The sequence below is a fragment of the Poecile atricapillus genome, chromosome 1 (assembly GCF_030490865.1).
Source record: "Poecile atricapillus isolate bPoeAtr1 chromosome 1, bPoeAtr1.hap1, whole genome shotgun sequence".
Lineage (NCBI taxonomy): Eukaryota > Metazoa > Chordata > Aves > Passeriformes > Paridae > Poecile > Poecile atricapillus.
The window spans coordinates 111,263,316-111,288,363 of NC_081249.1; the positions used below are offsets into that span (position 1 = coordinate 111,263,316).

Consider the following 25,048-nt stretch of genomic DNA (forward strand, 5'->3'; position numbering starts at 1 on the left):
TTGGAAAATTTTTGGTACCTAACATTTAGGACTCAAATCTACAAAAAAACCTCATTCAGCAGCAGGATGAGACTGAAAGCACACATGTCAAAGTTGCCTGAAGGCTTAGAGTTTTCCTTCTCTGCATACCCAGATAGTCCTGAGAACAGAGATGTCTAACAAACACCCAAGGCAAGACTTTCATACATTTGGGGTGTCACAGCCAGGTCCTTGTTTTCTGCCTGAAAACTTGGTCTGATCTGACGTTAAGGATTTCCCAGACTTTTCCAGGATACTTAGAACAATGTGGTGGTTTCACTGGAGGCATTAAAGGTGTTTGAAGCTGATGGCACAGAGCAGATGCAGCTGTAGCACACCTGGGCAGCTGGTTGCCATGTAGCAGGTTTGGTGGTCCTGGGATGTGCTGGCCAGCAGGGTTACAGCACTTGCCAAGTAAGTCCCGTGCATCCCACAACAACATGACCTGCTGCACTGCAACCCCCAACACAAACACTACCAGAGAAGACAGAAGCATTATCAGCTCTCATTTGAGTTCCCTGAGAAACCTTAAGAAAGGTGCTGATACCACCCATGAGGCCTGGTCCAGGACATTCACAATAGGTGCAACACTCAGCAAAACCCTGCAAACACAGGCATGCAAACAAGGCAGTGTGAGCTTTTATAAAAAGGCCTCCTGACTCCTACATGTTTGAAGTTACATTCTTAATCACATAGGTTAGGTGTAAGGCACCCTGCACTCCTCTCACAGTCGTGGCACTGTTCAAAAAGAAACCCAAGATTCACTAAGTCAAAAGGTCAAAAGAGAAGCTGGCAGCTGTAGCTGACTGGTTAAATCATTCACCTGGGAGAGGGAAGCCTGCAGGCTCTCATCCCTGAGATGTTTATGCATTACGTGTGAAACAATAATAATTACTGGCTTCCACTTTGTATCACTCTCCAGAGAATCTGTAGGTTTTAAAATCCCCATAACCGGGCTGAGAAAGAAACCAGCCGTGAGATTATGTGAGGAAAGCTTGTCTCCAAAGCACATAAAGGAGTGCAGAGTGACAATGGCACTTCAGTGGTTGGTACCCAATTAACACCCTGCCCTGGCTCCTCCCACACCCATCACAAAAGCTCATCAATGGCCCATTTTCACAAGTCCAAACAGAAACAGGGACACAATGGCAGATGAGAACCCTAAGATAGGAGCTCAGAACAAAGGAAAACCATTCCAGGCTCTTTCCAGGTCTGTCCCAGGAAAGCCTCGGCCCTAGGGTGCAGACTGGAGCCTATCAAGCCAACACCACAGCAACTTTAGGACTGAGGGGGATTGCATCCTACAGATTTGGGGCTCATTAGGGGATGCGAGGGAAGAGCTTTTCAGGGTTGCATCCCATGCTTAGGGAAAGAATCAAAGGCAAAGAAAGGGAGAGATCTAGGTGATTTGGGAAGGAACAAGTAAGATAGATAAGGGGATAGAAAGAGCCAGTTTCATGCTGGCCAGGTTTGCTGGGTGATGTGCTTATCCATCATGCATACTGCATTCCTTTCTTCCTATTAAATTCCTTTATAACCCTTTTTCTGAGTGAACAATTCTCTGTTTTGGGCATACTCATGTGTATGGGGGTCTGGTGCCAGCCTCTAGTCATGCCATGGGTGGGAGAATCCATGTGCCTGGGTGACAGTGACCGGACAGGGAGGAGTAAGCCGACTTAAATGCCAGCACCTGGAGTGGGACTGCAGGTAGAAAGGGCCCCCACGTGTTGCTGGGGCCAGGAGCTGGGCCTGGACTGCAGGCACTGGGGTGGCTCCATGCCAGCAGCTGGAGAGCCCCGAGACAGTGACCAGCATTCCTGTCCCCTAGAGCAGACCTGCAGCCAGAAGCCCTCATATCAGCCGTGCCAGGAGGGAACGAGTGTGACAGCGTTAGTTACAAAGTCCAGCTGGACTTCTTTGTGGGAAGGTGGTGTGCCCTGAGAGCCAGGGAGGGGATGGCTTGTCTCTAATGGGAAAACCACAGGAGGAGCTGGGTTAGGCTGGGAATACATACTTGACCTCCCTTCAGCTGGAGCTGGGAGTGTGGAGTTGCATCAGCCTCGCCTCTCCTGGGCTGATGGATCTGGCCTGGCCTGATTCCTCCAACGTAAACATCAAATATTTCCCTTTGTGGGGGAGTGCTGTAGCCCCAGACCAGCAGGTAAGTGGTGAACAGCAGATGTAGCCATTGCTGTGCTTTTTAGAATAACTTCGCTCATTCTTCCTGACAAAAAAAAACCAACAAAACTGCAAGGAAAGCTTATGACCTTGAATCCTGAATGAATGAAAATACATTACTGGCAGAAAAGTTCCAGATAGTTTTTCTGTCTGTACAGTCCCAGGGTACATAGGCCCTATTTTGAGATACTGGCAAACTCCATGCATTGGTGGAAAAGCACTGGCTGGCAGAGGAGTTCTCTGGACCATTTATACTGATTTTGTCAATTCTGGAGCTGCATTTCCAAAGCCAGGTACAGAGGACTTAAAGTGTTGGTGTATCAATTAACCTAAATTAAGTGCTTAAAAGAAAAAAAAAAAAAAAAAAAAAAGAAAAAAAAAACCAGTAATATATAAATACTGGCACAACACTTGTTATCTGCTGGAAGGGCTCCAGTGGTACAAATGCTATTTTCAAATCAGTGTAAATGGTCCAGAAAAGTCCTTTTCCTGCTAAGTTAAACAGCAGATAAATGAAGATTTAAAACATGAGTTTCTTCAGAGGCACTGGGCTCTCCTCAGGGCCCTGGGGAAGAATACTGATGGTATGATGCTCTGAATATGATCTGTTCCCTGTTTTTATAATCTGACCCCCATCCCACACAGGGAAATCTTCTCTCTCTCTACTGCTTATGAATTTTATTTTTCAACCACACCTCTAGCCCTTGGAGAGCTATCACTGGAGCCTTGTGTTTTTCAAACAGTTGATGCACACATTATCTGAATTTCTTTAAAAGGATGGGCTGCTGAAGGGTGGGTCCCAAAGCTGCACACGAGAGAAAAGAATATGAAGAAAAATAAAATACAAGTGCACAGATGCACTCCTAGCAACAACTCTTACAGTAATGTAACAGTAAACACTTGCTTTTCTGCCTGAAAGAACTAGGCTCTGTGCAGATGTTTATATTTACAAGATACAAGTAATTTCTTGCAGTCTTTCCTCAGAGACTCAGTATCTGGAACTAGACTGGAATATAAATTATTTTCCACAGCAGTAACAGTGACTTTAAAAATGCTTACCTGTTCTCACTGAGGTTACATCACGATTTTCTACATTTTTAACAATGTGATTGACTCTTCCTGTATGCTAAACAGCCAATTTCCGAAGTGGAACACAAACCAAACTGTTTCACAAGATTTCAGCAAGACAGAACTGCCCCCAGAATGAGCCAGCATGTTTTAACCCTCACAGGAACCAGCCACCAGGGAGATGCAAGAGAAACCTGGTCTGACCTCACCTGATGGCAGTTCCAGCACTGACAAACATAATCAGCTAAGTCAAAGATTCAAGCCTAAACAGCACCTACAAAGACTTCTTTGGAGCTGAACAGACTTACCCAAAGATGAAAAAAAGTGGCTGGATTGAGGAAAAGAGGCAGATTTTTCCAGTGACTTGGAAATGCATGGATATGTTTCTTCGCTGTTTTTATCCTCATGTCCAAGTTTACAGTAAATTCAAGAGGATTCTGGGATGGAGAATTGCAAAGAATCTTCCAAGTCAGTGCTGCACTATTTATTTTCATGGAGACTGTCTGGATAACTCCACTGAAGATGGCTGCATGAGAATGATGCTGAAGGAGAGTCCCCAAAAAACAGGGGACCAGTGAGGAATATGGGGGACATCACATGGCCTGGCCAAAACTTAATCAGGGCCTATGCCAATACTGCCACTTCAGTAACCCTGTCTCATGCTAAACATAGGTTCTCTGTTCCAGGCAACCAGATTTCTGCAAACTGATTAAACTTTGTTTTAAAGCAAATTGTGGTTATTGACCTGCTGTGATTATTGCCCTGCTAGCTTCTCTTTATTTATTTATTTATTTATTTATTTATTTATTTTTACTATGGCCAGTGAAGATCATTTGATTTTTGAGAGAGATCAATAGAAAGCTTAAGGCAGGAAGCAACTCTGTGCCACTTATCAAAATGATGCAGACTGTATTATTTCCAGCTTTTACTTCATCTGAACTGTGGCTCCCTATGAACTTTCAGTGAAGAAGTGTCAGTTATATCAATGAGATAGATGGAAGGAAAAAACCCCAACAACCACAAAAAGCAACCCAAAACCACAAAAAGAAAGTCTGAACAGCAGACAGCTCAGTTTTGTTTAACATGAGCTCCCAAATAGTTTTTAACAAACAAGTTTGCCCTTCCAAGTGCACACATGCCCACTCAACTCCTCCACTTTCCTGCCATGTATCTCAAAACTAAACCAGGGTTCTCACCTGAAGTTGGTCTCCGCTTTTTCTTCCTTCTCCTTCCTGAACCTGGTGCAAGTTTCTGCTCCCATAGTGTATTTCTTAACCTTCAGCACCAAAAGAACGTTAAAAAAACAATAATTTAAGAAAACCAGCTGTGCCACACTCTCATCAGGACGTGCTGTAAGGTTTCTGTCCACAAAATTCAGACTCACCTACGTGGTGTGCAACAAGCCAATAATTACACACTTGGGAGAGACATTATTTCCTTATTTTGGAGTGGCACAAGCCTGGGTGCTTGGTTTTATTTTACCAATCAAGCACAGCCCACTGGGCTTTCCATGCCATTACTTACACAAAAAAATGTTGTGTTAGTAAACACCCAAGTATAATTGGTAATAATTACCAAACAATTACGTAGTCTCACTTGACTCCTATGCACGCTCAGGGGAAGAATCTTCATCTACACAGGCATCTTTTTGACCAGTAGGCATGATTTTTAGTACTATAATGAAGGTAGTTCACCTATATCCAGATACAGGCATCTTGATCTGACACTGGATTACATGGTTTTGTGATTTAGAGGTTACACTGATAGTGCTGGGTTGATGGTTGGACTGGATCATCTTAAAGGTCTCTTCCAACCCTGATGATTTTAGGGTTCTACAGAATGCATGGGCCTTAAGCCTTTTGCTAAGTTGGCAATATACCCACGAACACCTTGATTTACTTCATCCATAGAGCTTGTTTGCCACAGGATATCCTTGACTAAGAGGTGCTAACCACTTACCTGGCTCTACTGACATACAGTATCTTGTTTTATGAAAGAAATGAAACCTAGGTTGGTTATTAGAAAGAAATTCCCTACCGTGAGGACAGTGAGGCACAGGAACAGGTTGCCCAGGGAAGTTGCCCATCCACATAAAGCATTCAAGGCCAGTCTGGACGGAGCTCTGAGCAACCTGCTGTGGTGGAAGGCAGAACTACATCATCCTTCAGGATCTTTCAGGTCCATTCCAACCCCTTAACCCTTATTCTATAGTTCTGTGATCCTTGGAGCTTGTTGGCCGCTATCTGTCCCACTGACAAGTCGCCTTTATGGCCGATAAGGAGCACTCAAAGCCCAAACACGGGAGCGCAGCCGAAACAGGCAGTGACACCCGCGCCGGGGCGGGAAGGCGCTGTCATGGCGGCGCTGCCATGAAGGCCCCGTCCTGAAGGCGCTGTCATGGAGGCGCTGTCATGGAGGCGCCGCCATGAATGCCCCATCCTGAAGGCGCTGCCATGGAGGCGCTGTCGTGGCCGCCCCGTCGTGGCCGCCCCGCCCTTGCCGCCGGACCGCGCGGGCGCCGCCCCGCCCGCCCCTCATGAGGGGCCGCGCCGCTGCCGCGTGGTTTAGCGCTCTTCGCCGAGGCCATGGCTCGGCCTGCCCGCTCCCGACGCTCTCGCCGCTCCCGCAGCCCCTTTTCGTCCTTCGAGCACGACCAGCTGCCCGAGCTGGAGCGGTATGGGTTGCCCCTGGAGCAGGTGGCGGACGCCGTCCCCTGTTGCTCCCAGGTAGGGGAAGCGAAGGTCGGCGGGGCCTCTCCTGGAGGGTGGGCTGGCGGGCGGCTCGGCGCCATCTCCGATGGCTGCCCTGTGTGGCCTCAGGTGGCAGTGCTGGCCTCCCCTCAGCGCGGGGGCAGCTCTGGTTCCTGTGCCGAGGGTGGGTGTTGCCATCCCTGGCTGGTAGGAGGAGTTCCCGGAGGTCTCTTGCCTGTGGTTTCCCCTCGCTCGGAGGGCAAAAAAAAAAACTTCGCCTTACTGCATGTTTGCAATCAAGGCTTACAGTTTTCTTAGGAAAAAAACACTTGGGAGTGTTTAAGTCATTCTTGGCAGCCATCGATAATGTCCTTTGGAAGTGCAAGAGTGATTTCTTACACGTGGAGTTTGTTGGTTTGCGGGACTACTAAAAGGAAGTGGTAGAAACCTTTTTATAACAGCTGATTTTCTTTTAAGTCCCTGACAGAAGAAGAGAAGACAATGTTTGCAGAGACGGCTCATAAGCTGAATAGCAAGAAATGCTCTCAGAAGACAGTAAAGGAGGTAAATGCTGAGAGAATGGGACGCCCTCAGTAAGGAGGAGGAGTAAACGGTGTTGGGCTCTTTGTGGTCAGTTCCACGGGATGGTGTGGAAGTTCCACCTGCTCTCCACATCCTCCAGCCTCTGGAGGTTACAGCTGCACTAGCAGTACTTACCATTATGTGGGTTATGTGCATAATTGTTCTGGTTTGAATTGAAGGTTAAAATACTTGATGCCTCTTTAAACCATCACATCTTGTTTCTTTGGGCTCCTCTATCAAGTAAAATGTAGCTCCCTAACACCCTTTTATGTTTAACTGTATTTTGCTCTGCCTGACTTAATTTTTTTTTTAATTTATTTATGCTGTAAATTTGTGTTATTTCTTGTCATAGGTTCATGTTGCTTTTGTTTTGTGGGTGTTATTGGTTTAGGCAGTTCTTGACTGATGGCCTGAAAGCACATCTTAGAGACAGCTGATCAGTGTTCTGGAGGAGCTGTGTGGTGAATGAAATGTCAGTATAATGTTGTGGCCTATACCCAAGCTGAATAATTACACCCTACCGTTAGTTTTGGGTTGGTTGGATATGAGAGAGAGTAGTAACACTGTTACTATTGGAGAGCAGTATAGAATTAGGAGGTAAAATGTGTATGGTTGTGGTTGGAAATGCTGCTAAACAGATAATTTCTGCTGTGTACTGCCTTGAAAAGGTGTTTGTCCCGTTTGTTTGTTTCTGTCTCTTTTCCTGTCCCAGCACTTCACTGAAGCAGAGTTACTAAAGAGTTTGAATTGTGTAAGGTGTGAACTTACATTATTGAAATCTTTGTTGGTATGTAAAAAGTTGTGTGTCTAAGGAAAGAAAGTCACATTTACTGATGGAGTAAGTGGAGAATACTGCATTTACTTCTTGATGCTCTCTTACTAGATAATGACTGCAAACTGTGAATTAATGGTGAAGATAAATTCCAGGACTTTAATTCACTTACGTGGTGGTGGAGGGAATAACAGGATGGGCATAGCTTGGAGTAACTAGTAAAAATGGGTTAAGTAAATTAGCCAGTCTAGACTAGAAGGGAGGTGTTAGGCAGTGTTTCCTGTTTTGGGGGGTCTGCCTGTCTGGGAAAAAGCTGTTTAAAATGTGGTCATCATTGAGTCGTTTAGCAGGCTGAGCATGTGTAATTAATGAAACTCCATTTTTATATGTCAGAGAGAGCTAAGTGAAACAACAGGTAAGTCACAAATGGAGACTTCTGTGTTTCCTCCCACAAGTTGTAGCATTTTAGAAGATTGTAGTCAGGGAGAGGAATAGTTGCTTTACCAGAATAAAGATTACCATCCTTACTGTGTCAGTGGAAATAGGCAAATATGGATATATGAGATTATGTGCTCTCATTTTATTAATCCCAGCCCTGTACACAGACAACCATGGTCAGTTTGTGTAGTGAAAGGTCATGTTCCTCTTTTGGAATGGGTTTTTTTGGCCAAAGCTTACTCAGGTGGGAATAATTCCTTATTTTGTTTTAAATACTTCAAACTGATAACCAGTTAACTTTGGCTAAGATGGTTGCCTGCAATCAGTTCACCTGGATGTGGATGTTACTCCCAGTTTGGGTTTGAATGATCAGGTTCTGTAAGGCTGCCAGGTTTCTTTTCCCATCCTATTAGAAGCTTATTGTTCATGAATGGATTTTCAGAGCAATCCAGTGACTTCCTTAAGGCTGTATCAGCTTTTAATGAACCTGTTTCCTAGTAAAAGACAACTAACAAATGTGCCAAGTGCTTTTTTTCATAAAACTTACGGAGTAAAGTTTTAAATTCCAGTTTGAAGAGTTCCTTGCCTGTGACAAGTGGTTGAACCTAAGAAAATACTTTTTTTTCTATTACATTTTATAAATTTAGCTGTAGTGCTGTAAAGTTTAATGGGTTGACAAAGGTGCTGAAGAGAAATCCTGGCCTGCAAGTAGACAGGCACTTAATATATATAAAACCTTTCCACCTAGCCACAGTTATTAGTGGATATTGCATCTTCCTCTGATATAAGGGGCTGAAGGACTTTATTTGGGGCGAGAAGACTGTTGTTGTTGTTTGTTTTTCTTAACTTTCTCGTCTTTTCCAGACTTGTAAGGTGCCTGATCCAGTTCCTGTTGCTATGACCACAAAGATGCCCAGTGTTACTCCATTGCCAGCTGCCTGTGCTCTGTCTTGGAAGAATGATCAGGGTATGGTGATTTTAAAGCAGTTGATCCTGGTAAATGAGAGCTTTCCCTTTGAGGACATTCTTAGTGATACCTGTAAAAGACTGATTATATTTTGCTAAAAGCCATCTATGTTTTACATTACTGGGCTACTGTTGTGAGAGCTAGAGGACATCAGGGAAAATACCGCTCCTCCTCCAGCCTCTAAGAATTCTATCCTGTTTTTTAGCTCAATGGGAATATAGCCACCAACAATTTCATAACTGTTATTTCAAGGTTTTTAAGGAAAAAGTATATTTTCAAGTCGTACATTTATGATTTGACAAGGCCTAATCCAAGTTCAGGGTAAAAGAGTACTTGTACTGATTTCAAAAGGTTAAGAATTGTTAGATATTAAAGTTAAAAATTTGTATGATAGAGGTATTAAATAAAACAAGGGTCTTGGCCTCAGTGTGGGATAATAAGAGGGAATATGCACTCTGTCAGTGCTTTTATAACATCCTTACTTCCTTATTGAAAGAACTCTTGAAAACTAAACCTTTCTAACCTGTACCTGTCTTCAAATGGTGGTTCTAATTAGAGCTGGGTAATGAATACATTTATAATCTTCTACCCAATGAATATTATGTTACTCTGAAAAATGATAGAAGGTAGTGCTTATAAAGTGAGTCAAGAAGCCAGTTCATATAAGCTGTATCTGCTGTGTGGTTAAGTCTCAGGTCCAGCTTTGTAGCTCAGACTCCTGAACTGTTTTCATGTTGTCATGGTTATGGGGGAGCAGGAAACAGTAGCTCCATAAAAAGTGAAATGCTTATTAGTGCCCTCTGTGCCAGGGGTCATGCTCTGCTGTCATTGTGATGCAGATTTGATTGGGCTGATCATGCTGGCTTGAGTTGACACAACTGATCTTTCAGCTGAATGAGAGGCATAATGATAAAGGATAATTGAGATACATTTCATGATCCTGCTTTTAATATTTCTCAGTTAAAGTTTTGTATGGTTCCCTGGAGCTATATCCATTTTTTCATACAGTAGGAGAGGTGTCTTTCCTATGACCCCTCAGCTCAAATAGTTTAAGACCCACATGAGGGAACATGGCCATTCTGGCTTAGGGTAACTGGTGTTAAATGTCCTAAAGTCTGGCATACAAAATTACTTATGTGTAAAGACAGTTACACATCTCTAGTAGAGCAAGTAGGATTTTTTTTGATGAGGTTAGAGTAAGGATTGGACAGCTATGTTAAATTTCACTGAGGGCATTGTGACAGTCGTGAAGAGAAAGGATTAAGGTGTATTGAAAGATATTTATCATAGTTGGATACTTTTTAATTAGTAAATGATAAATCTATTCCTTAACATTTGTGTTGGGTATTCTTGCTGCTTTGGGAGCTCATTTAGTGGAGATGAAGCAATCCTTTTAATTAGCAGACTTCTCATCTTCTTGCCCTGCAAGATTACTACCAACTCATTTAAGTGGTGTGAGCTGCCAAATTTAGCTTGTGAGGCTGTTTTGCAGCTACTGATTTGGTTTTTCCCTAACCTTATTTTCTGAAAGGGCAACGAGATCTATCCTTAAAGAGAATAATTGTTCCTGTTGGATTGTATGCCTCTTAACATCTTGTAGGTTTGGAGGTTGGCTTTTTTTTTTTTAGTTGCCTGTATTTGTTGGGTTTTTTGCCCATCTCTACACACAGTGGGATCTCTGGAAGGTGTAGCAGCAGTACCAGTGTGCCTGAATTCTGCGTAAGTGGTGTTATCTTGTCATCCTGGATACAGAGGAAGAGCTGTGTGTTTTGCTTGATTGTTACCCTTCTTCACCCAGTGACAGGAGAAACTTCACCGAAGCTTTGTCTGGATGAGGTGAAACCAGCATGGCTTCTGTAACCTCTGGTGATTTGTCTGAAGATGGCTTTGTTCTTTTTCTTTCAGATATGCTTGCAGATATCTTCTACTTCCTGGACATTTACAGCTATGGGAAGCTGCCACCCCACTGCGAGCAGCGCTTCCTTCCTTGTGAGATTGGGTGTGTCAGATATTCCCTACAAGATGGCATTGTGGCTGATTTCCACCACTTCATAGATCCAGGTGAGTTCCAAGAAAGTCAGAGAGGTACTTGGGTGAGAGAGAGGCTTTCTGGAGTCACTGCTGCCCAGGTTAGACTTCTGGTATTAAGACAAGTTTATTTCTTTCATTATAAATGCTCATTTTGGATAATTTCTTAAAATATCAGAGCATTGCTGAGCTTGTTTCTGAAGAGGATTAGTGTCAGAACTTCATGTAACTCCAAAGAGGGTAGGCTAAATCCAGGAGGACCTGCACATGTTTGTGCTTTATATTTCATGATAATGAATATTTCTCTCAATTGGACCTAAACACCCTCTACAATGCACATTTTTTAAAAATGCATATAACTGAAAATAACTTTCCCAAAGGTAGTTGTGGCACTTTTACAAGGCTACAAGGGAAGATGCTGTTCCTTTCTGCATATGGAGCTGTGGTGTGTAATTGAGAGTTACGGATCTGTTGGCGTTGGATGATTGTGCTTTCTCCTCTCTTTTTGCAGAAGTACCACCACGTGGTTTTCGCTACCACTGCCAGGCTGCTGGTGAGTATTAATGGAGATAAAGAATGGTGTGCAAAGGTGTGCAGTTTTAGACTCAGCTTATCTGACCTCTGTCCATATGTTGTGTAAGTCTCAATAGTCCTTGTGTGTATCTTTGGCATGAAGTGCTAATTAACAACAGGGTAACTCAAAGATATTGCTTTATATTTAAAAGTTATGTTTTGCAGCTTGGCATATATTAACAAAATTAAAATACTTAGACCATTGTTGTGTCTGGCTTGGCTTGCCTGTTTCCTCTGTGGTTCTCAGTAATGTTTATAGACTCCAGTTTGTTTCTTTTAGGACATTTCCTCTCCTTGTGTACAGAGGGAACAAACTTGGCCTGTTTTCCTACATCTGATACTTGGATAATGGCCTTTTAAAAGGGGCAGGAGTGTGAGTGTTTGCTCACAGCCAGAGCTGCTGACAGAAGTTTTGGTAGCTTAACACAGACCCTGTCTGTGGAGAGGAAGAGTGTGTGTGTGTTTGTGTGCATACACATATGTATACAGAAAGATAAAAAGGAGGAGGGAACTGTATCTCTTAAGGAAACTGGACTTCTCACAACTTTGTGGTTTTTGTTGGTTTGTTTTTTTATCCTGTCCCCCTTCCCCCCTCCATTAGGTGATGAAACCCATAAGATCCCCATATCTGGATTTCACCTTCCTCGTTCGTGTTACGCAGTTGTCCTACGGGAACTTCTTGAGTTTGCCCAGCCAGCCACAGGTGCTCAGCCTCGCTTCTTCTGCAGGGTATGGTCAAGGTCAAAGCTCCAAATCTCAGCTTCTGCTTTCACTCCTGTTGAATGACTTCACTCTAAAACCTAATCAGTGTGCATATAAGTGGGGAAGACATTTTTTCCAGAGTGTCCCAGTTCTGTGCAGGAAGAAATGGCCTCTAGAAGTCAACCTTTTTATAAAGCAGAGACCTAATTTCCTGCCTTCTTATTTTCAGCCTGCGCTTCTGGCTCTAATCTACTGATGAACAGGGTCTATTGTTCTCTGACATTGTTATGACTTTGGTTAAGGGCTCCTAAGATTTGACTTAAATTGGATGTGCTCAATAATAGTCATAAATCCTGCTTTTTTGAAAGGATATTTTTACGTTTTCATGACTCTTTTCCCCATGAGAATAACACGTGTCTTAAATTTTTGCTCAAGTTTCATTTTCCTGGGAGCAGAACATAATGTTAGGATTCAGAGCTGTTTAAGTTTCATAACAGGTATATTATGTTTCAATTCAATTCAAGCCTAATCTTAATCCTTAAAAAGCAGAGAGGGACAGGATCTTGGGCTCCATCCATAAATACAGGGCTCTGAAGAAATATGCATGAAATTTGGTTCCTCTTCAAGATAGTTGTCAGGGAGATTGCATTCAGTGCCACAAGCAATATGGGTTTGGAGGTGACTTTTTCAGACCTAGACAGAAGTCACGGAAGTGTCAGAATTTTATACTGTACTCCTTTGAGATGACAGAAATCTTTTTTCCTCCAGTCTAATGACAGATTCAGAATTAACTGGTGTCTTGGTCGAATGGTCAGCATAACAGGTAGGAAATGGATCATTTTTGTCCATCCTTTTTCCCTCCTATCCCCAGAAATAAGGGCTGTGTAGTCATGGACTGCTGTATTTGTCTCAAAAGCATGTCTCAAAGTTTTCCTAGAAGCTGGTGCTGATAGCTAGAACTGCTTTGCATGCTCCTTCCTCTTCCTTTCTCCTGCCACTTTCTAGGAAGCCAGGTTTTATTAAAACCGCTGGTGGAATATCTTTGAGTTTTGATGCTATGATAAGAGGCTGGGCAGTGAACAGGGACTGACTGAGAAATGAGCTGAGCAGGATAATCAGTGACTCCTGTTCTCCTGGCCTGGATTTTCACTGAACTATAGGTATTGAGAGCCACTGGGAGCTTTTTCCTGTGGAAGACCTGATAGTGAAACTGTACCAGAGGAAATACCAAAAGGAGCCATCCAAGATATGGGTGTATAGAAAACTGGATGTCTGCCTCTGGGATTTCTCCTGTAATACCAGGTGTGTTGGGTGGTTCTCTGTGTAAGTGTGCCTGTTTTCAGACTCTTCTGTGTTGGTACAAAAAGTGATACTTGCTTGCAGTGTTGCAGGAGCTTATTGGGTGATGATGCAGTTTATTTAGAAATAGACTCTAGTGCTTCCTCTGCTACTAATTTAAGAAAAGAACCAATAATTCGATCGTAAATTTCAGTAGATTTTAGAAAAACCATGTAAGTTATTCTTGGAAGTCTGCTTGGAATATGGATTTTAAGATCCATTGGGTTCATCATTGTCACTTTGTCTTTTTATAGTCAGGCAGTTTTCTGTTTCCATGAATGTCTTCACCCTAGAGGGAGACCTTAAGGAGAATGGAAAAATGTTACTTTAAGACACGTTTGGAGAGGAAAGTGAGGATGTTTATGTTATGAGGTACTATTTCACATTAATGGGAAGCTTGAAATGGTTCAAATGGTTTAAATTCCATTTGTCTCTTAGGGTTCTCTATTCTCCCTGCCCCCCACCTCAGCATGAAGCAGGTTGCCTGATAAGCCAACCTTTAAACTCTGCATCAACTACTTAGGGCAAAGCTATTGAACTCTGTGAAATTTTAATGGTACTGCATGGTCGCTGCAACAAAAAAATAACATTTTTAATATTTGTTCCTGTTCATCTGGACAGACCAATTTCTCTTGTTGATTAACAAATGTAGGTGCTTCTGAAATAAGCCTGAACTTCATTTCATGTAGGTGCAAGTGGCATGAGGAGAAGGATATCATCTGCTGTGCTCTGGCATCCTGTAAGAAAATGGGGTGAGTGTTGCTGAGGAGTTGTCTCCAGTGTGATGGCTTTTATTTTGCTAGCATTGCAATAGCGAGAAGTGTTAATCACATTAGAATTCACTGTTTGACTTCAGAGGTATTCTCAGTAGGCTCTGGCATAGCTGTGCTTTGGAAACTTCTGTACTCCCTGACATACAGTGTAGATACATAAGGTTCTGCTATCTTTTTGGTGGGGAGAAAGGAAAAGTAAATAGTTGGGAAACAAGGAAATGCCATTTTTGACTCTGTTGACAGCAGTAGTAGCACTAGAGAGACAATAATAAGTAGTCTTTTCGTTGGCAAAAACTCATCATGGACTGCTATGCCCCAAAAAAGAAATTGCTTTTCACACTTCCAAGTGCTGCGTTTGATTATGTGGGGGAGCAGTTTGTTTTTATTTTATGTGTAGCTGTACAACAGACTGGTGGTCTTGGAAGGATGCAGAGATGCTGCCATAAGGTCCTTCTGCCCTCTGGTATCTGTTTGTTCTGTGCCTATCAGGCTTTGGCTGCTTTTGTTTGCCAGTTGAAGAACATAAAATGCTGTGCTTCCACACATCAACATTCCAGCCCTCTTAGCCAAACTTTTCTTGTTTTCCTTTTTTTCTTGGTCAAGTTACTGCATCAGTAAATCCTTTGCTAGTGTGTACGGAGTCCCACTAACAGCAGCTCACCTCCCTCTGCAAGGCTCTGATTATGATCAAAGCACAAATACCAGGATTGTGAAGCTGAATGCTGGACATATCCAGGTCAGATTCTTTCAGTTGATACCCTGATTTATTTCCAGTTGCCAGTTTCAGGTGAGCTGTTTTGTTTTTGGATGCTGTCTTTTGTGACATATGTTGGGCAGACTGATGAGCTTGACGGGTTTTGACCATGATTCATAGGTTTGATGGATCGTGATGTCTATTTCATGTATCTCATTTTGAATATTTATTTTTTCATACAGAAAACCAAAAGTGAGAGTTCTGGATGTGACAAAACTTTGGGTCCTCCAAGACAGGATCAAGAGTTTGTCCCCTCTAATTGTGAGTTTGAAACTTTAAAGATCTCTTTCTGCTTAAAAAGATGTTAAACTTAATCCAGTTGTTGCTTTTTGAAACTTCTGGGTTTAGATGTTGCTTGTAAGTAGTGCACAGCTCTGTGTGAGCTGTGCTTATTCTTGTGTGTGGATTTCACTGAATTTCTGAAGACTCAAGCATGAAGAGCTGGCTTTTTCTTAATAGACAATCTTAGAGTCAAAAATGTCTTTTAAAATTGAGTTTTTCATAGAAATGTTGCTCTCTGATTTATGCCTTTCTGTTGCATGAAGCCATTCCCATGCCAAGGTGCTTTGAAGCGGGGCCATGTTGAAAATATGTTCTTAAGTCATCATATCTACAGACTGAGCTGGTCCTTGTTGCAAGTGTTCTTGTCACAACTCAGTTAAAACACTTCTCTTTTTGCAAAAAGGATTTCTTTGCTCAAAGGCCTTTGAGCTCAGTTCATCTGAGTGTTTTGTAGCTAAACTTCAGAGGAACAGAATCAGTTTATTTGTGAAATAAATAACTGTAAGAATTCTGCGTATAAGATTAATGCAGAATTAAACTCTGTTCCACCTGGAAATTTTGATCTTACAGTCTTGGTGTTTATGGAGGACATGACCTGCCTGACTTTTTGTATGAGAGGTGTTGAAAAGGTTCAGCTCCACAGCATATGAAGGACAATTCCATTGATTTATGCAAGCTTTAAAGGCTGATTTGATGTGCAAACTGTGTTTAATTTAATAGGTGACTCTCCATGTGGTGTGAAGACCTCCCCTTGTGAAGCAAATGTTGTACAAGGAAGAGGAGTTATTCGATTGCTGAGAACTGCACCTGCTCTATCCAAGTCTTTCAGTAATTGAAAATCTCTTACACATCCAGGACAGCTGTAAATTATAATGTTGTTTCCCTAAGATAACTAGTAGTTTCTCCAGACTGCAGTTTTTCATCTTCTGTGCAAACCTTGACAGTTGAAGTTCTTGTTAGAATGGTAAAACTATTGAGTGGATTTAAAGAAGATAAAAAAAATCTTGTTAGTTATCTACAGGAAGACTTATTTTGAAGGGACCTGACAGTCACATCTTTAAAACTGCATGCTGTACTAGTTGTATTTCTTAATGAATAGAGTGCAAATTCAAGATTGATTAATCAATATAATTGAATTAGAAGAATTCTTTAGGGACCAGTGTGACTAGAAACAATTCAACCTTTTTGCTTTATTTCTTTTTTAAAAACCCTCCTGTCTACTGCATGTGGAAGATGGAATTTCAGTAACAGTCTTGCTTCAAAAACTGATGCAGGGGGGAAAGCATTGAAGGTGTGAAGGGCTGCCATAGGGGAATTAATTAAAAGTCAGTCGTCCCAAAAGTTTGCTGTAATATATCAGTTTTAGCCATGAAAAATTTGAGTGGTCTTTCAAGGCAAAAAAAGCGGATTTTGTATAAAATGCCTTGAAAGAAATACTGTGGCAAATTTATCTTTCTGTTAACGTTCTTAGAGGCACAGGCTGTATTATATACATCAGGAACAAGTACAGTATAGGTTTGGATTTTTTTATTTGCATCAGTTTTCTTTTTAAGAAATGCATGTCTCTCAAACTTAGAGGCTGAAGAGAAGCGTAGGTGTTATGGGGATGGTTTTTTGGTTTTGTTTGGTTTTGTTTTTGTTGTTGTTGTTTTGGTTTTTTTTGAAAGAGTATCAAATTCAAACTGATATATTTCACAAGAATTTAGTCAGGCTGGGTAGATATCAGCCATCATTATTTGGGGACACATAAAAAAGTGGGACATTTTCTAGGAAAGTTAGATGTTGCTTTTTATGGAGGTAGTGCTTGGACTAATCCCCAAAAAGTTGTCTGTCTGAGCCTTGTGCTTAGTCCATGTGTCTCCTAAGCAAGTGATTCTGAGAAATAAGAGCTTATTTTGTTAAGTTGTTCCCAGATTTTGTACCAACAGATGTCCAGTTTTGAAATACTATTTCCATAGCAACTGTGTGAAGATTCCATTCCTTGTAGGTAGTGAAACTCAAGATGAGGTGCTTCATCCCCTTGAATAAAGAAAAGACCCAACAAAACCAATGCAAGCAAAGCCCAAAATGCAGCCAAAATGAGAGGTTTATTGTGCATGTTGATCAGTGTGTCAGAAAAGGCCAAATGCTGGTTTAGTTGGAAACCTGTTGCAGTTGCTGTAAGGCCAGTTCAGCCCTTTCTTCCAGTGTTTTAGGATCACTGAATCATTTCTGTTCTTTCCTAACTGTTCACCTTTATCACTGAATTTCCTCAATTGACTTGGTATTTCCTTTCTTGGAGGCTGCTGTCCTACCTGCTGATTTTCACCAAATAAAAGACAGTAAAGCTCCAAGGCTGAAATTTGCTAATGAAACACACGGGAATGTTGTACCAGATTGAGAGTATCTATCAAGTAGTGCTAAAGGCTTTTCTGTATTTGTATAGAGTTGTCCAGATTCCTTAACTGAGCCATTGCTGCATTGATATTTCATAATATATAGAACTATTGTTTTTGAAGTATTTTCAGAGTTCACTGTTGCAATAAAAGTTTGATTCAGTTCTTCTGTAGGAGAGAATTAATTAAAAATTGTTAAAATACTTGTTCAGTGTTAAGTACACAAACCTAAGAACATTTTTTACTAACCTTAATTGTATTACATAGGAAGACTGAGATAAAGAATGTGAGCAGAAGTGGGAAAATGCCATTAGGGTTCCATGACATATCTGTACCTTATCACCTGTAAATTAAAATAGCAGGTAAGATGTAAAAGATCTAATTACATGCTGTAGGCAGTGGGCTGTTTACTGGGGCAGTAACTGTCTTAACTGTAATAACCAACAACTCTAGAGGGGTTTTTTAATAGTAAAAATCCTAAGATCTGTGCCTTTTACTGATGCTCATTTTGTACTGTTATTCTGCATTTATTGAGGGGGGAACCCTAGCAGGTGTTGAAGGATGATAGAAAATTCTTTTATTTTGGAGCTCTGCTTCCCTGGCTGTTCTGCAATTTGTGACTCTGGTTGATTTCTGGAAAAATAAATTCTGAAACACAAGCACAATGAAGTAATGCTTCTCTCCTTTAAGTAAAGGAAAGTAAAGACGAAGGATTGCAACCTTAGGCCACTTCCTAAGTGCAAGGAGCAGTACTGGCAAGGTGCAAACTGTGCCAAAATCAGGACAAAATTCTCAAGGAGACACAAAACCAAGAGAGGGCAGAATGGCTCTAGAACAGTTTGAGTGGTGCAGCCTGGGAGCTCTATAAACATGTACCTTCCACAGGATAAAATGTAATGGTGCCAACACTGCATGTGGGTGTTTGGTAGCACATCTGTTGAACTGGCTAAAGAGCTGTGTTTGTCGAGGAGACATATGCTAGATTCTATCAGACCTGACTTTCTGCCCCCCTCTTAGAGCAGCTGACTCACTCCCCTGACAGAAATGGGTGAAAGTCATCCTGGTTTAACACACACATTGCAAAGTTATTAAGTGTTTTTGCTCTTGTTACAATAGTAGGAGACAAGTGGTTGAATTGTGCATTGCTACTCCAAAGGTTTTGTCCAGAACAGTTGTCTGAGGGTCATGAAAACACTGTAGTGACAGCTTTGCTGATCTAGTCTACATCAGTACATTGATTTGTAATCATATTCTTTTACATTCTATTTAGATTATGTAACATACTGAAAAAATAAAGTATCTTAACACAGAATAAGCAGCACTTGCTGCTGCTTTTAATTTAACTGTTAGTTATGCATTGCTGGCATAAGTAACAGTTAACTTCTTCCACTAAACTGCAGGAACCAGGGATGTGGCAGAAGTTCCAGCGTTCTCTCAGATACCCACATGCATACTGTAGATACAGCAAAACTTGGTTTTGCTGTCTTCAATTTGAATTTTGCTTTGGAAGGCTGATCTTACCATTAAAGCCCAAGGTGAAGGTGGCCTTAGCCTTGTCCTTCATGACCAGCTGCCCATTCCCACTCGGATGCACCCACAGCAATCCTTATTTTTGCCTTCCATGTGTTTCACCAGATGCAGCTTTGGGTGTGCTTTGGCTTTCCCCATACCTGTGCACACACAGCACCTCTGTGTTTCTCCCCAGTCACTTGTCCCTGCTGCTGTCTCCTGTGAGTTTCCTTTTCAGGGTGAGTTCTGGCAGGAGCTCTTTGGTCAACCTCTGCTTGTTTTGCTGTTTGTCTTGGAGGAGGTGATACTTGAAAAATTACCAGGCTTGCCTTGACTTCCAGCACTGTGTGCCACAGGAATCTTCTAAGCAGATCTCTGACCAAGGCCAAGGACTGCTCCTGAGGGAGAAGCATCACAGCTCGGGACTGTGATGCTGCTTTTTGCTGTTCTCCTCCCTCTTTGGATCCTAGACTCCACTATCTCCTGGTTACAGAAGCTAAATTTTCCCTCTGCCCTTCACATCCCTGACCAGATACATTTTAAGGATGAGATCCAGCAGGGACCACCTCGGCTCCTTGGTCACTTGTGTCAGGAGTGTCTGGCTCCTCACAGGAGTCTGAAGAAGGCGCTGACAGCTTCCCTCTGGCAGGGCTACCTGCAGCAGACATCCCCTGGAATGTCACCCATGGTGGCCTGTCTTCTGTGTCCAACCCAAGGGCTTTGACTGGCTCATTGTCTGTTCTCAGGTGGAGCTCTGCATTCCAGCTGCCCTCTCACATGGAGAGAGCTCTCCCTCCTCACCTCCCAAGTGTGAGAAAAGCAGCTGGACAGCGAGTGTGGGAAGGGAAGCCACGCTATCCCTTGACTCTTGATGCCTGTGCCAGTTCTGGGATCTGCATTATGACTGTTGCATTACCAGAGAGTGTTTGCTGTGTCTAATCTTTATTGCATCCTTAGCAATGTGTCACTCATCCAAAGCCTAGAAGATAGAAACAAGGCAGGAATGTGGTGGGGATTTTCTGTGTGGAGGATCTGTCAGGTGTCGGGCTGGAGGAGGCAGTGCTGTGATCCTGGATCAAACAGCCACAGCCGATACTCATTCCACGGGGTGTGTCCTGTGCCAGCTGCCTAGAGGGAGGTCCATGCTGAGTCGTTCCTCACTAGGAAACTCGCTGCCATTTCAGGGATTCTGGGTCTTGAGCTGTCACAGTCAAGTGGTGGTGTGCTGAGGGTCAGATTCTTCTGAATAAGTACTTGTTTTGGGTGAATGAAAACCACTGTTCTAGGAAACCCTGTCTCAATCTTCTTGTAAAACAGTTGTATTTTTCTTTTTCTGGTAAGTTTTTTAAAAACCTACATAGTTATCATAGAGGGGCTGTGCTTTTGGACCTGCTAGTTGAAATTAGAAATGCTAAACCTTTTTGCTAGCAAAGATTTCAAACTTTACCCAAAAGTGAAGTGACTCAAGTATATATGTGTGAAACTGGGTTTGTTTTCTGGTTGAAAGATAGAAGTAGCTGCAGCTGACTGCAAAGGTTTTAACAACATCATTCCTTTTGGCAGACTAAATGTACTGTGGTGGAGAAGGAGAAAAACAAGTTTGTTATCTAGTTTCTGCCCTCTTGATGATTTCTGCAGAATTCTGATCACTCACTGTCACCCTAGAGTGGCGGCCAATAAATTTTATTGCAATGATTTAGTAAAATGAAGAAGTTGGCAAACACTTCTATTAATCTAACCCAGTATTATCTCTGTTCCCTCACTCTTCTGTGGTTCTGTCTTAGAGGCTCCCATAAACTTCTCTAACTGCTATTTTTAAATAATTCCCTTCAATGCCTAGTGAACAGGTGAAGTGCAGTAGAAGTTACAAATTCCCTTATGTTGGGCTGTAATAAATTTAGTAATAGCTCCAACACATCCAGAATTAATCTTGGAGGTTTGATCATTGCGCTGTGAACTTCATCAGCCAGAACATTGCCTCGGTGTCTTTCCTGGAACAGTTGATGCAAATAAACAGAAAAGGAGTGCAGTTGCTCTAGCAACAGGGATGGTGAGATAATTAACTCTTATCTTTCTGACAAGTTGTGAATTCTGCGCTGTACTGAATCTTGAAGTGGGCTGTGGCAGCACCAGATTTTGTGTGTCTGTAGTACTGGAAATATTTCCCAAGATCCTGAGAAGAGTGGGGAAGGCAATGAGAGCAGACCTTGGATGTTGTGTGTGGGAAATGGGGAGGGCTGGAATCCCTGGGGCCAGCTCCGTGGGGTAAAGGAACATTAAGGTTGGCAGTTCATTAAGGACAGTGTCTCCCGAACACTGGAGCAATCCAGGCATACAGGGAGATTTATTGGGAAGACTCTCTTGTCTTGACAGGGATCTTGTGGCTGCATCCTAGTCCTGGTGCAGTGTAAGGGAGGAAGAAGCAAGTCTAAGCTACAAAGGAAGAATCCATAAATAGTGGCCAGGGCTGTCAGGATGTTGTTTGGAAAGCAAGTCTGTACCCAGGAAGGGTTCAGGGAGGAGAACAGCAGCAGTGGGAGAGTTCCAGACCCATGCAGTCCCTGGAGCCAGATGTGCTGCATCCCAGGATGCTGAGGAAGCTGACTGACACCTTTTTGAGGCTGTTCCCTCACCTTTGGAAGGTCACAGAGAGCACAGGAAGTCCACAGCAATAGAAAGCAAATACTGCACCCATCTGTCAAAAGGGTGATCTAGGGCTGCACAGTTCCACTGCACCCCTTGGAAAAATCATGGAGCAGGTCCTCTTGGAATGTGTTTTTGGGTACATGAAGGAGAAATGGGGGACTGGAAAGAGTCAGCATGGATCTGCCAATGCTAAATCATGCCTGACCAGCCTGTTTGTTTTTTGTGATAAATCTGTGAATAAAGAAAGTTGAACATAACCAAACAGTAGTTTACTGTTTGCTATGTAAAGGATAAAGTAGGAATTTACTGTTCTAACTGGTCATACATTTTCTCCCTCCTTCCTGCCTTTTGAGGGAAGTGGTAATTGAAGTTTGGTATACATACATTAACTCTTTGGAATTAGTTAAATTTCACTAGCTTAATTTATCTTCCCTCCAAAATCATTATTGCTGGTTTAGTTTTGCATAAGGTTGTGGCTATACTACAGGTAACTCTTATAGTTATTCCTGCTTCAAAAGACATACAAAACAGTCAGGAAATTAATTCAGTCACAGGAAAACCCTGGAATAAGGAATGAGCTTGAATATGTGTATTTGTGTATTTCTGGCTGATGGAGTAGAACAAATTGGTTGAGGAAAAAACACATAAAGCATTCTGATAAGTGCACTACTTCCAAGGTATTTTTTAAAAGGTAAAAAATGATAAGCAGCACTGAATTGTCTCAGCCGTATATCTCCATGTGCTATCACTTAGTTTATTTCTCAGTGCAGAACTAAGTTTATCATTGCAGAACTTTAAGTGTTTCAAATGTTGTCAAGTTGGACTCTCTTGTTTTTCCACTGCTGGTTCTTATGGAATCTGCTTACAGAGAATTAAATTCATTTGGGGGTTTGAGGGATCATGTAAACTACTCTGTATTTTGTGGCTCTGTATTTTTGTGTATTTTTCTTTAGACAACTTTGTGCACTTGCTTACTGCTAATCTGTATTTTCCTTCATGCCTGAAATGACCACTGTGCAAGTGTTACTTGAAGAATAATAATTGATAATTTTCAAGTCCTTTTGCTGGACTTTGCAGTTAAGATCTTCAAGAATCCAGACTGTTATCCCTCAACAGAAGCCCTCTTCAGCCAGAGGGTTTTGGTGGAGGAAACAGGTTGTGCTGACTAATGTCTGTAGCATTTATAAAATAAGTAGCTTTTGTTTCACAGTAGAAATGTGTTACAATGGTAATTAGATAATTCACACTGTACTTGCGTGTTACAATGAGACTGGAATACAGACCAGCTCTGCTTCTGAGCTGTGCACTTCATTTTTTATCTGCCTTCAGTTTCTCTGTGCAATGTTCTTTTTTAGGCATCCATTTTTGCAATGTTTTGTCATGCATCATGAGAAAAGGTCGTCAGAATGTCTTGCATTTCAGGTTGTCCATTGCCAGAGAGATTTGGATTTGTGTGTTCTTTGTGAAGAACTCCTGTCATTGGTCTTTGCAGTTGTTATTATTACAGATGAGTAATTGTACTTTAGGTATTATGTAAAACAAAGGCAGACAGAAAGCAAGCCAGAATTACAGTTCTGGTAGGGTGATTTTCATAGTTTAAAATCTAGAAAATGCTGGTCATGTGTAGGAGGATGGCTGGTTCTTCTTTGAAGTGAAATTTTAGATTTTTATTACACTAACTGTTTGGGGGTAAAGGGTATGTGGGAGGCATTGCTGTAAGTTTCTGAAACTTCCAAAGTTGAAGATGCAATAAGGAGTTTTGAAAGGATAAAAATTTTATTGCAAATGTATCTTAAAAAAAAAAAAAGGCAACAAATCCCAAAAAGCTGTTAATTAGTTTTAATACCCTTTGATAGTCCTTGGGGATGGACAGTCCATTCTCTTCCAAAGATACCAGTGGTAGGAGTTCCCTCCACATGCTTCTGATTAAATTTTTACAGTTTTGAATAAAAAGTTATTTTTCCTTCTCCCTTCCCTCCCCCCTTTTTTTTAAATTAAGGATGTACTTGCCATGTGTTGCAGCGGCCTCAGGGAGACAAAGAGTTACATTGTCCCACCCCAAACCCCTTGTGAAGGGCGGCCCAGGAGTTCTGATTGGGTTTGAGTCCCTGGGGGGTTCTCCCTTGCTGTGTTTCTAATGGTCCCTGATCCTGAACTCCACCCTCAAAGGTGTAAACCCTCGGGGGTTCTGTCCCTCAAAAACCCCTGCTGTGCCTCTGTTCGGGGCTCTCTGTTCTGGACCTGAGTTTGTTCTCATGCTGAATAAATGGTTTCATGAACGGGAGCCCGTCTCGTTGGTGTTTCATGCTGGTCCCCAGAACCCTGCTGCTTCCCTGGACAAGATCCTGAGGTTGCAGGCTGCAACAAATGGTGGAGAATGCGGGCATCCAGGAGAACAGCAGGAGCGGCTCCATGGACACCTCGTAAGTCCCCGGCTGATGGCTTGAGAGCCAGCGAGACCCCCGCCTTGGAAAGGAGGACTCGAGAGTACCTGGCAGGGAGACTGGGTTGAGAGTGCCTCGGGCATGGGGGAAGAAAAGGGATTACGGAGGTGGGGGAGCCGAGACCAGACGCTGGGACAAGCACCTAACATCACCCAACGAGACGTATTATAGACGATATCAACATTATGGACGATTATATCAACATTATGGACGATTATGGACGGTATGGATCTTCCGGTGGACTGTTTTTGTCTTCTGTGGAGTTCCTTTTTTGGTGTATACCTTCCTGTACCTTCCCCTTTCCTCTGTTCCTAAGGGCAGGACAAAGGGTGAAAAAAGCTAAGATGGCTCGGGGTTGCTGCCGTCTGCCCGCCGTTCCGTGTCCTCCTTCACCCCCTGTCTCTCCATATTCCCCGTTCCCTGTCCGGGAAAGTCCGTCCCGGCCTCCCCCCCCCATCCCAAGATGGCGCCGGCCACGCGGTCTGGGATCCCTGGTTTCCCGCCTTGCTCCTTCTTTTCCGGTCCCAAACCTTCCCTTCCCGAACCTCCCAGTAACTCCTGCTTGGCCCCATCCCTTTGTTCGGTGCTCCACCCCTGGGGGCTGTGCCTGTTCCATGGTGGGCAACACCTCCTCTGGGGAAATCGAAACTGTAACCGAGCTCCGAAAGCCAGTGTTACACCGAGATCATCTAAAGAGGCGACGCCCACATGGGAGCCGGAGCCGAAGCTGGAGATCGAAGAATTCTGCCCCTCGTAAGAGGAGATCTAAGAGCTGCACCCTTCCTAACAGAGAATCCTAAAGTGGAAGAGACTGAAAAAAAAAAAAAAAAAAAAAAATTATGTTTGCATTAAGTACCATCACCGTTTAATTTGCCCGGCGTAGTCCGAGATTTAAGTGTTTGTTTTCAATT

At 42.6% G+C, this 25,048-nt stretch overlaps 1 protein-coding gene across 1 annotated transcript; it reads left to right on the forward strand.

Annotated features, from left to right (window-relative positions):
* The first annotated feature begins 5,849 nt into the window (after positions 1-5,849).
* Positions 5,850-18,183, forward strand: MAEL (maelstrom spermatogenic transposon silencer). Its single transcript, XM_058842758.1, has 12 exons — positions 5,850-5,999; positions 6,432-6,518; positions 8,611-8,713; positions 10,619-10,774; positions 11,253-11,294; positions 11,916-12,043; positions 12,785-12,839; positions 13,177-13,318; positions 14,044-14,106; positions 14,731-14,863; positions 15,064-15,142; positions 15,884-18,183. The coding sequence occupies exons 1-12, from the start codon at positions 5,850-5,852 to the stop codon at positions 15,997-15,999; spliced, it is 1,254 nt and encodes a 417-aa protein (XP_058698741.1). The 3' UTR covers positions 16,000-18,183.
* The last annotated feature ends 6,865 nt before the right edge of the window (positions 18,184-25,048 follow it).